The sequence below is a fragment of the Propithecus coquereli genome, unplaced genomic scaffold, assembly GCF_000956105.1.
Source record: "Propithecus coquereli isolate 6110/MARCELLA unplaced genomic scaffold, Pcoq_1.0 Scaffold8, whole genome shotgun sequence".
Lineage (NCBI taxonomy): Eukaryota > Metazoa > Chordata > Mammalia > Primates > Indriidae > Propithecus > Propithecus coquereli.
In genome coordinates this window covers 9278636-9291512 of record NW_012154173.1, presented here as the reverse complement: position 1 = coordinate 9291512, position 12877 = coordinate 9278636, and the positions used below count along the sequence as shown (strand labels likewise).

At 36.1% G+C, this 12877-nt stretch overlaps 1 protein-coding gene across 1 annotated transcript in view; it reads right to left on the bottom strand.

The window, feature by feature from the left end:
- Nucleotides 1-12877, bottom strand: part of UBE2W (ubiquitin-conjugating enzyme E2W (putative)) — a 61234-nt gene that overhangs the window by 17448 nt on the left and 30909 nt on the right. The window contains exons 2-3 of the mRNA XM_012663102.1: nucleotides 10848-10939; nucleotides 6110-6212 (exon numbers count right to left, since the gene is read on the bottom strand). Coding sequence (XP_012518556.1) covers nucleotides 6110-6212; nucleotides 10848-10939 — 195 coding nt within the window. The remainder of the gene's footprint in view (nucleotides 1-6109; nucleotides 6213-10847; nucleotides 10940-12877) is intronic.

Here is a 12877-nt window from a genome sequence, read left to right as displayed (position 1 = left end):
AAAGTATCAATTATATAACATAGTATTCTTACATTTTTGTGTTTTGATACTAGTCATTCAATATCTTCACTATAATGTACACTGTTCGTTCTATTATTTTAGATTATTCGCATAGAGATTAATTTACAAACAAATAGAAAGTCAGTCACCTAATATGCTATCAAGCTAGGTCAAAGTATAGTATATATGCAATGAGCAGTATAAAACAGGCTATAATTATAAAAGCCAATCTATAGCACGGACACCAAGGTTTCTCCAGGGACAACATGAAAGAATGTTTTCTCTGATAAAATCATAAGCAGATGACAGTACTTAATGAGCAGTTACAACTGAACATATAAGCAGTGAGTTTGTTTTATTTATTGTTTTGTTTTTATTTTCTATTTATTTTTTTGAGACAGGGTCTTGCTCTGTTGCCCAGGCTGGAATGCAGTGGTATCATCATACATAGCTCACTGCAACCTCAAACTCCTGGGCTCCAGTGATCCTTCTGCCTCAGCCTCCCAAGTAGCTGGGACCATAGACGCATGCCACCACTCCTGGCTAATTTTTCTATTTTTTGTAGAGATGGGGTCTTACTCTTGCTCAAGCTGGTCTCGAACTCCTGACCTCAAGCAATCCTCCTGCCTTGGCCTTGAATTTATTGTTATAATGAAAAGTAAATCAGATATTGAATTATGTATAATATATAGTATAGGTGGTCTAGCATAAATGGCAAATATTTGACAAAAATGACTGGGGATTGGAATTTTAGCATAGTTTTCAATTCAATTCTCCTTTTAGTCCCCTTATATGTTATCAGTAGCAACAATATTAAGTTTTTCCCCATATTCCATAATCACCACTACCGTGCAGCTGTAGATGTATTACAAAGACAAAACTCCTGGACACGATGAAACTAACTTGGATTCCCTTGGATGGTAACCATTCTCTCCCCTTTCTACCTTATGTTTTTCTAACCTACCAATCTTCTATCTGCTTCACTTTCAAGGTTTCAATAAATAGGGTTCACTGTTCACCACCTTGTCCTAGATGCTAGATAATTCAAGGTAGTAAGAGTTGTTATTCAAGACTTTGGGCCAAGCATGGTGGCACACGCCTGTAATTCTACCACTCACTTTGGGAGGCCGAGGCGGGAGAATCGCTTGAGCTCAAGAGTTTAAAATCAGCTTGAGCGAGAGCAAGACCCCGTTTCTACTAAAAATAGAAAAATGAGCCGGGCATGGTGGTGTGTGCCTGTAGTCCCAGCTACTCGGAAGGCTGAGGCAGGAGGATCGCTTGAGCCCCGGAGTTTCAGGTTACTGTGAGCTAGGCTGACTCCACAGCACTCTACTCAGGGCAACACAGTGAGACTTTGTCTCAAAAAAAAAAAAAAAATACTTTGGAAAGCTTGACCATCATCACATGAAAGAGCAGGGAAGAATCAGACAAGAAATAAAAGAAAGGATGAGGATACCATGAAAAGAGATTTTGGATCTCTGCAATGAAGGAATTTGGAGCAACAGAAAAAAAGGGTCTCTGTTAAGGAGACGTGAATAAGCGGCGGGAATGAAGACGCCCCAGTACTTTCAAAGTGTTATAATAAAATCAATCAGCACCATTCTTAGCATCAAAATGGTTTCAGAAACAAAGAGAGAGTGTCCTCCTTCCTCTAAAATAAATATTTCCCCTATTTCTAAAATACATGAAATTTCTTCAACAAAAATTAAGAGCTAAAAAGCTCAAAAACCCTGAATAAGTGAGACATTTACAAGGTAATAATACAGATGCATTTCAGAATGTTTTGACAGAAGAAAGGAATATAAATAGTGGATATATGAACTAATGGAAGAGTTCCTAATGCAAAGGAAAGGTAGAAAGGAAAAGCGGCAAAAGAATAAAATACTAAGCTTGAGGACTTCACTCAAGCTGTGGATGTGAGTGACCATACCTCCTAATGCATATGAGATAAATCTCCAACTCCCTCACACTTCTGAGGTTCTTTTTGATCAGCTCCCAAATATTCTTCCACTTTCATCTCCTACTATAGCCCTACATGTACCTACACATAAAACTACAAGAACATATGCTCACAAATCACAGAAGAGGCCAAGTCCTTCCATGCTTTGCCCTATACTTTTCAAATAAATTCTTCTTGTCCTTTAAGGCCCAGTTCAACCAGTTCAAATAAGTTTTTTCTCTGCCCTGTTAGTCTATTCTAAACTGGTCACTGCTTTCCCTTTTGCTTCCAAAGCATTCAATTCATACTTCAATTTATTGTCCTTTCAGTTGCATGAGTCAAAATTCATGGAGTCTTTCTTGACTCCTCTCCTTAATACTCCAAATTAATCCATCAGAAAATCCTGCTGATTCTACCTTTAAAATATGTCCAAAATACAGCTATCATCCATAACTGCCACTGAAACCCTTCTGATGCAAGTCGCCATCATCTCTAACCTGGTTACTGTAATAGCCTATCTGGTTTCCTTGTGCCCTTGTGCCGTCAACGGTCTATATGATACACAACCACCAGATTGTAAATAGGATCATGTCATTCCTCTGCTCAAAATCTTCCAAAGTCTTCCCCATTTAACTCAGAGTAAAAGTCAAAATTCTTATAATGGGCTACAAATGTCCTATATACAAAAAGACTAGTTGAAGTGCCAATAATGCAGAGTCTCATCAAATAAAATCTTTGATGAATGAGGAAATTTACTGCCCTAGAGTAGTGGTTCCAACCACTTTTCCAGAGCAATAGACCTCTGGAAAGTTTCAGTAAATTGGAAAAATTTTAAAATCTATAAGCACATCAAGCACTGATTGTTGGACTCATTATTATTTTTCAACCATACCGATGACAGGATTAATAAAATTTTAAAAATAATTTAAAAGTATTACCGGCTTGAGAGTAGTTCTGTCATTTTTTACATCAATAGGTATTCGAATATACAATTTCTTTGACATGAAAGGGACTACAAAATTACCTGATGTTAAAAAGGAATCCCCATATCCCGAAAGAGTGGGAACAACTGCCGTAGAGCTTTCAAAGGTAGCATTCATTCCACATATACTCTTACACTTTCAGAGAGAAAATGACTGCATGAATTAATAGGTGTTTTTCCCCACCCCAATGTAACTACAGAAGACATTTTTCTTTTGCTGATATTCATACTTAATTGGCAGTATAATATTAGAGGAGAGAAAGACTTGGGTTTGAGTCTTAACTATTCTAACTAGCTATTAAAACATAAATACCACCACACTTCACTTCTACAAACTTCGATTTCTTCATTTCTAAAATGAGGATGACTCTACCTCCCCTGATCACTTCATTAAGAGTTGTTAGAGGATAAAATGAGAACAGGAGTTAAATTATGAAGTCTGATACAAATATTACTACATAGACCACATGGAGGGAATGTGTGCAGAAATGGTTAAGTTCAGATGTGATCATAATGGGACTTGAATGCCAGGCTAAAAACTTGATTCCACAGGAAATAAGGAACCATTAGGAGGTTTTACTGTGGGGGGGGGGTGGTGGTGTGTGTGTGTGTGTGTATATGAAACCAGATAATGTGCCTTCAAAGAAATCTAATGGCACTATGAAAGGATGAATAGGAAGTCGAAAGAATTAAAGGCTACTATAAACAGTTCAACTGAAAACTAAAAACCTGGACTACAGCATCAACAGTAAGAAAGAAGTGGAATGATTTAAATTCTGCAAAAGGATTTGAAAAATTGTATGAAGGAATGAGAGAAAGGGGAGAATTTAATATAAAGTAGACAGACTATAACTCAAGATAAAGAAAAAATTTTTTTCCTTATTTTGTTATTGGAAAGGGTTGAGCTTAGATGTGTTAAATTTGAGATGTCGGCCAGGCGCGGTGGCTCACGCCTGTAATCCTAGCACTCTGGGAGGCCGAGGCGGGCGGATTGTTTGAGCTCAGGAGTTCGAAACCAGCCTGAACAAGAGCGAGACCCCGTCTCTACTAAAAATAGAAAGAACTTAATCAGACAACTAAAAATACATAGAAAAAATTAGCTGGGCATGGTGGCGCATGCCTGTAGTCCCAGCTACTCGGGAGGCTGAGGCAGAAGGATTGCCTGAGCCCAGGAGTTTGAGGTTGCTATGAGCTAGGATGACGCCACGGCACTCTAGCTCGGGCAACACAGTGAGACTCTGTCTCAAAAAAAAAAAAATTGAGATGTCCGAAGGCATTCAAGCAGATATGTCCAACAAGGGTGTGAAATTAAACCCTACAAAGAAGAGGTGTTCCCAGAGCTATAGATGTGGGATTTAGCTCCTTACGATGACTGAAGATGAAAGAAAAGTAAGGAAGTGCTGAATAAAGAACCTGGATAACACCAAAATCAGAAGAGTGGGCAGAAGTAAAATCACGGCAGAATAAAAGGAATTTGAAGTAAGATGACTAGGAGAATTTATTATAAATATTATAACTTACAGAAATATTAAAGATGAAATTCAAAATGATATCTAAGTTTGATATTTGATTTCTAAATTAAGTTAAATTAAATGCTAAGGAGAAAGTTTAGAAACACTTTTTTGACTTGGTTTCATGTTTACAGAAATATTTGCCTCTGGTGAAGAAGTTGTGATCTCACAGAACAAGCCTTCCCCCAATATCCACCTAGTCAAAAGCTTCTGAGTTGGTGTGTTGTATTCTTCTTTCATACAACAAACTTAATTGAAGTAAGGTAGACAAATAGGCTGAAGGTAACAAGGGGATGGATACCTGAGACCTCACTGTCGTCAGGCAGTAGTAGTCAGAAATGATGCTGACAAGCCAAGGCGATAAAAGAAAGTGAAAATGATTTTCTGGAGAGAAGAAAGATGTTTGCTATGGCCTTTGATGATAGTCTACAGATGCATACTATAGACAACTAGATAGCACATAACCCTTCACTTTAATTTTTATGAAAATGGTAAAAATAAGTCCCCAAAGTCTTAATTTTTCTGCTCACATGAAAACTTTAGGACTCAAAGAGTCAGTATCTGTTAAATCCTATGCTTTAAAACAATTATCTCTTTATAGCACAATACAGTAACTGACTTCCATCTCTTCTCCTACATGGCCAAGATTAAGCTATGTTTGCTACATTCTGTTTCAAGTAGTAATGAAATATGATTTTCCTCAAAATAGCATATTTTAGTACCTAACAAGTTGAATTTCAGGTATCTGGGAAATATTTCAGGTATTTGGTTCATTTTCCAGACCACCTCATTAGCTAGTAAAGAAATAGTAAAGAATAGTAAAGAAAGCTGGCATTGAGTCTTATTATTTTAGCCAACAAATCTTACAAACCTCAAATTTTAAAATGAAATGCTTTGTTATAATAATTCTCTAAAATGTAAGTAACTCTAGTAACTTATTTACCTGTCTTACCAAGCCAGAAACCTGGAAGTAATCCTACGGTCTTCCTTTCTCTAACCTTCAATTAATCATTTACCACAGCTAAATAGCTCTCAAAAATATTCCTCTACTACCATTATCCCTTGTCTAAGTATTAAGCCATTAACTAAACTGACTCTGACTCAAATAAGGATCAGACTTGGGGCTGAAGTCTAAACATTTAACATCTGGTAATGTACTCTGCCCTTGCAGCACTAAAAGGCTGCAAAGACAGCATGTTGATGCAAAATCAAAGTGCTCCTTTCAGCAGAGACTCTTTACCATGTCATTTAATCACCTGATTTAGGAAGAAGTGCCTTAAATTATTCCAAAATGCTAGCTTCTCCCACAACCTAGAGGCCTGGTTAGATTCTTATCCCTTTTTCTTTTCTTTTTTCTTTTTGTAGAGGCAGGGTCTAACTCTGTTGGAGTGCAGTGGCATGAGCTCACTGCAGCCTCCAACTTCTACCCCTTTTTCTATTAACATCTATGGATAAGAAACAATCTTAAGTTCTTAGAAGCACAAATGCAGCAAAGCCCTAATCCCAATAAAGTAAAATATCCATACTGTCTTGATTATATCACAAATAAGATAATAAAATAACAAATCCATCTACATATTTATAATTTCTTTTATATGTTTCTGCTTAGTCAAAAATCGTTAATTTAGCACTTTGTAACCAAAAATACAGTAAAAATTTAAAAAGCAAGGCAATTACCTGAGGAGAGTCAAAAGGATATCGACTACTAAACTTAAATAGAAGTTGAAATTTTTCCCCTTCATATAAGGTACCTGGTGCACCTTCCATGTCTACAATCCACCTAGAATAGAAAAAAACAAATTAAAAACTTAACATAAAAGGACTGAGGTGAGAAGGAGAAAAGGGAACACCATGTACATCCTCTATCCTCTCTGGGACTAGAGTCGTTTGTGTGTAACAGCATATGTCATCCTCCCCACAACTCTCAGAGTGGTTATTAACACCCCCTGCCCTATCTCCTTCTCTGACATTCAAGGGTAGAATAACTAGATCAAAGTCAGACATCAGACAGCTAGCAAAGGACAGAGCCAAATTTTAACCCAGTCCTGAAGAAACAAACAAAAAATAAAAACCCAAACACGCGTGTGTTGACACCAAAGTCTGTGTGCTCTTCCTATGCAATTTATGCTATCTTCTTTTTTCAAAAGACTATTTCTACATTGACTAAAAAAATTTTTATACATAGTCAACTAATTCATTTGATGATACATAAACCAATCAACTGCTTTTCTGATATCAATGGTAGAAGCAATGGGGGTAGTAGGTATCAACAATAACTTCAGAGAACAGTAGCTGTCAGATCTATTTTCTTACCAATATTTTAGAGAAAACAAGGAAAAGGAAGCTAAGCTGGTATCAGTCCACTAACTTTGATGGTTAAGCAAAGATCTATATATTGCCCTTTATCTTTTATCTTTTAGAGATATCCTTTATCTCCACATTTTCATTGTTTAATAAAGCCCAGAATAGATGTCTACAGCATCTATGCAAGCTTACTTTGTTTTCAAATATAACAAATCATGACTATAAATCTGTTTTTATTAATATTCTGAATACTATCTGTTGTTATTTTTTTTTAAAAGAGTGGGGGAAAGAATAAGAAATAATGATAGCAAAGATGATTGGGTAGCATTTAGAAGCAAAAGTGAACTGAAGTCCTTAAGAATGAGTTCCCAATTATAGTTCCGTCACTTTTAATTATTGTACACCTGGCCAATTCCTTTTATCTTATCCTTTCCAAGGCTAAAACTTTCTTGTACTTTAAATACAAGAAAACAAAAAGAAGATAGAAAACAGTGAACAGTGTTGGGATTCTAGTCATCATCATACATACTATGGACTTAGGAGTATACAAAATAATAAATGTGCCTATTCTCTGAAAGAAATCAGCTAAGGCATACAGACCCTTAAGAGTATGGCTATTCATTTTCGGAATGCATCCTGAGTACCATACATGGTAATAAAAGACATGACCACAGACCCAAGAAACAATATTTTATAGTGAAATTAGACAGTTATAGTTACAACTGAAGTTACAGTGAAGTGGTAGTTAACCTGCCACTTAACTAGCTGTGTGAATAAGCTATTTTACCTCTCCAGTTTTAACTACCTCAATAGAGATAACAACCTTATAGTGCTGTTTAAAAGATAAATAACACTATAAATGCAAAAAACCTAAGGCATTCCTGACTCAGAGCCAGTACACAGCAAATTAAATAAAATGTGAAAGCTGCATACAAAACAAAAAAACCCTCTATTCTCTTTATAAACTAGGTCCCTCTTAGTCTTCAAAATTCCTTTTTTAATCTATCCCCCAACATCCACTAGGCAGAGTGATATTCCAAGGGAAAAGTGGTACTCTTTCATTCTGTTTATATGGTAATTTTTAGAACACAATATGTACCATAAACTTACATGTGATCTATTCAAGCACAGCTTTTAAATAAGAGCTAAACAAGTATCTCATCAATCCTTGTAGTATCTGCATGAGATAGGTCAAAAAGGGTATAATTTTCAACATTGTGCATGGTAATTTTTAATAACTTCATAATAAAAAAGATGTTCATTATAGAAAATTCAGAAAAGTATCAGTAAAATAAAAATCATCCAGAGATAACCACTGTTAATTTTTTTGTACATATTTTTGTACATTTCCAGTCATTTTGTGGTTTTCCATATCACTGATGCCTTTGTGAAACAGAAGTCCAGAACATGCATTATGTACACATTTAAATTACATAAATTCAAACCATCAGTGTTTACGATTCCAATCATAAGCATACGCTCCAGGGTGAGGATTCGATGGACTAACTGCAGGTGCTGTTCTGTCAATCAGTCTCCGTTCTTAAATTTCTGTATGTATTACTCAGTAATTCTAATGTTTAAACAATAGAATTTTGTATTGTTTCACACATCATGGCTTCTAATCAAAGACACAGCCATCTATTCTCCACTGAAGGAAAAACTGGCTTTGGTGAATTTATTAGGAAAAGATACATACAAATATGACCTTTCTCAGGGATTTTCAAAGGTATTATGACTATATAAAATTTTTGCCTTACATGCTGATTATAGACTATAATTCAAGTCATGCCATTTCACCGCACTGCCTTGACAAACCCTTTGCATATTATCGACATTTGTATCATTCCCGAATTACCTCTAGAATTAGTAACGATAAAATGAATATAGTTGGTTCTAAGTCAATCTTTTTCTGTATCTCTTTTGCTTCCTTACGATGGTGTGGGGGTATATGGTTAAAGGGTTTGGTATTTGTGTTTTTAAGGTCTTAACACATGCCGTCAAACTGTCTTCCAGAAAGCTTCTTAACGTGCTTTCATCATCTTCTTTATGCATCTTCCATACCCACATCCACATTCCATATGATCCTATTTTAACAAGTTGATCCTTTATAAGACTATTTTTATATCCTGGAAGATGGTGCAAGGATAATAAAATTTTTATGGCTCATTTACAATAAATTATTCTAAAAAAATCCTTGCCTTATCAATATCTCTAAATGACAGAATTTATTCTGCAATAAAAATATTGTTGCTTTGACAGTTTTAATTTGTGGCATAACTACTTGATGATCTATAAAAATGTTTCTATTTGTAAAACTTTAAAATATTCCTTTAACTTTTTATAAATCATCGTGTTGTATGGTTTCCCCAACCCACTCCAAAAAATAAAAGTTTAAAGAGGAAGCAGGCCAGGTGTGGTGGCTCATGCCTGTAATCCTAGCACCCTGGGAGGCTGAGGCAGGAGGATTGCTTGAGCTCAGGAGTTCAAGATTAGCCTGAGCAAGAGTGAGACCCCATCTCTATCAAAAAGAAAAAAAAGAAATCAGCTAGGCATTTTGGCATGTGCCTGTAGTCCAGCTACTCAGGAGGCTGAGGCATAAGGATCACTTAGAGCCCAGGAGATGGAGGTTGTAGTGAACTACAATGATGCCACTGCACTCTACCCAGGGCAACAGAGTGAGACCCTGTCTCAACAAAAAAAACAAAGAAACTGAGCACCACTCCTCACAACGCCCCCTTAAAAAAAAAAAGAAAGAGAAAAAAAGAACAAAAAAAAGAGAGAAAGAGGAAGCAATCTCTTTGCTAGCAATTTCCTTGGGAACAGCAGGGCTAGCTATTATAGGATATTCTGAGGTAGATTAACAAAGGGAGAGAAGAGGCAGATGAAAATGGTACCCAATCTGCACCACGACGAAAAATAAGTCAGACAGTCCAATTTTGCTTAATTATATAAAACAAATGCCATACACTCTAAATGTGTGTGCTCCATTTTTGGTTGTTTTAGAACAGTAGTTTCAAATTTTGTTTGCTATCAATAAAAAGCCAACTGAGAACTCAGCAATGTTTTAAAGAGATTGTTATAGAGCTAAAGATTTGTATGACATTTTCTCCTATCTTAAGTATTTAAATGTTAAAGTCTAAGGTAATCAAAATTGTTTCTTTTGAAAGGGTAAGTTATTTGAATTTCGGTCACTTTTACTTCCTGGGCCTAGAATACACTAAATGTTTTATTGGCCCATTTGTCCTACGAGTTGGCTTACAGTAAATTTTTATCATACTGGCTTCTTTTCCTTTTATGTTTTTAGAGATTTTTAAAAAGTGGTGGATCAATTATTTTAAATTTCCCTCCAATTTTGGAACATTTACTATTGTCTAACAAAATTATTAAATCAAAAGAGTGATAAGGATCAACTGTACAGGTTGTTGAAATCTTAGAATGATACTCTTAAAAACATTTCAAATGTTCGTTCAAGAGAGGGGACCCTTATCATTCTATTCTTCTTGATATCATACCTGGGAAGGACCTTCTGCTCCACTCCCAAGGAAGAAACGGAATTAGAATACTTCTGTGTTCTCCCTTCTGCCCCTAACCTTTTCATCCTCATGGAAAAGCTTCTTATCTATTTTAGGAGATTGCTGAGAGTCAGAATTTCATTTAGTCAACTTACTGTACGGGATGCAATTAACGTGTTTAGGGGATGGGGACGGGACACCTCTTCACTATTATTTTCTTCAAAGCCCTAAATGTTTTTCTAAAAACTTAATAAATAACCTCATATCAAACTACTGTATTATCAATAAGAATCATTTCATATACAATGTCAGGCAAAAATGTTTACATGTTGCCCTGTCATGCAAAAAGCTTATTAATCAAAGATATGGTTTAAAAAAAAAAAAAGCTTTACAAATTATACAACAATGTGTATAATATGATACAATGATGTCAACCAAAACTGATTGTGTATATAAATACACAGAATAAGATCTGTTTACTATATTTACCTCTTGGTGGAAGAGAATGGGATAAAATATGAAAATAATTTTGTATTTTTAAAAAGTATACATTCATACATCACTAAAAAAGGAAAAGACTTTAAAAATCAAATACTTACTGTGTAATTGAATTTTGAACACTCTTTTCATTTAAAGTCATCCCAGGAGGTGGGTCATTTTGCAAAGCCAACAGTTCTTTTTGTAGTCGTTTCTAGAGAAGAACATCAATAATAATTTGTACTTGTTTTTCTTTTGCACAACATAACATCCTTCTAGTTATCCTTCACAGTATCTTACCATATTCTGAAATCATTGATTAAATTTCCTCCAAATGCTCATACCCTTCCTTCACAAGCCCTTTATATATTCTATATATTTTATATACCTAATTCACAAAATTTGAATAGTCTGCCCTATAATTCATAATCTATTGTCACAATATTTGAACACTGGAGCTTCCGGAGAGCTAAACATATGGAGGTTCCTGGAGGGTGGTGTGCCTGGAGAGGGCATGGAAGCTCCACATCCTTTTCCTCACGCCATGCCTTATGTATCTCTTCAACTGTATCCACTGTAACATCTTTTATAATAGACTAGTAAATATATCCATGACAGTGATGGTAGTGTTAGCAGAGTCTCAAGAGCACAGCCAATGGACAGCTTCCCTGGAGAATCTGCTGGGAGACCCAGAGGCATGAAAAGATTTAGGAAATCTTTTTAAAAGTAACTTAGTGAAGAAAATAGTTTGGCTAGCATGTGAAGATTTTAAGAAAATGCAAGATAAGAAACATGCAGGAGCACTCTGCGAGGCCAAGGCAGGAGGATCGCTCGAGGTCAGGAGTTCGAGACCAGCCTGAACAAGAGCGAGACCCCGTCTCTACTAAAAATAGAAAGAAATTATCTGGACAACTACAAATATATAGAAAAAATTAGCCGGGCATGGTGGCGCATGCCTGTAGTCCCAGCTACTCAGGAGGCTGAGGCAGGAGGATTGCTTGAGCCCAAGAGTTTGAGATTGCTGTGAGCTAGGCTGATGCCACGGCACTCTAGCCCGGGCAACAGAGCCAGACTCTGTCTCAAAAAAAGAAAAAAAAAAGAAACATGCAGGAAAAGGCAAAGATTATCTACTATCCAGTAAGGCCTTGTCACAAGTCAATATGGAGGGACAGTCTCAGCTCAATGAAAAGATTATGGAAGAATCTGATGTTCCAGAAACTCAAGGACCAGATCTTCAATCTCATGAAGTATGACAGCTACAGCAACTTCTTAAAGTATGAATTGTTTTTAAAACACAAGCGAACCACAGAAGCAGAAGATCAACCCACTGCTCAAACTACAGCTAAAAGAGCTTCCAGAATTTTTAATGCATAGACCCCAAAAGAGCCAGGACTGGCAACTTTAAGAAGCAGAGGAACTTAATTAACTCTCAGAACCATTCAAAAACTGATATAATTGCTGTTATTTCCAATAACTGAAATGTACAAAACTCCTCAATGAGATATGTATACTTTATTAACTGCTTGACCAGTAAGTTTTGCATGATGGCTAATCTTACACTAAAAAAAAATAAGTTTTGGTTCACAAAACATTTCTTCAATACTGGAAAAAAAATATTTCAACATTCATTGATGCTATAAAATCAGTTCGAAGAGCAGTCAATTACCTACAAAACATCAACTTCTTTATGACTTCACAGCTACACTACTGAGGTTATAGGTTGAGTATATCTTATCTGAAATGCATGGGACAAGAGGTGTTTCGGATTTTGGATTTTTTTTTTCAGTTTTACTAATTGAGCATGCCAAATCTGAAAATACAAAATCCAAAACGCTCCAATGAACATTTCCTTTCAGTGTCATGTCGCTGCTGAAAACGTTTCAAATTCTGGAGCACTACAGATTTCAGGTTATCAGATTTGGGATGCCGAACTTGCAAGAGGTCTTAATAGCCTGGGTTAAAAGCGCTTAAAAGTTTTAGCAGTGTTTCAGCAGTGCTTCCCTTGATGCTTTCCGATTATAAAAACCATAGTTCTGCTCACGCCTGTAATCCCAGCACTCTGGGAGGCTGAGGCGGGAGGATTGTTTGAGCTCAGGAGTTCGAGACCAGCCTGAGCAAGAGCGAGACCCCGTCTCTACTAAAAAAATAGAAA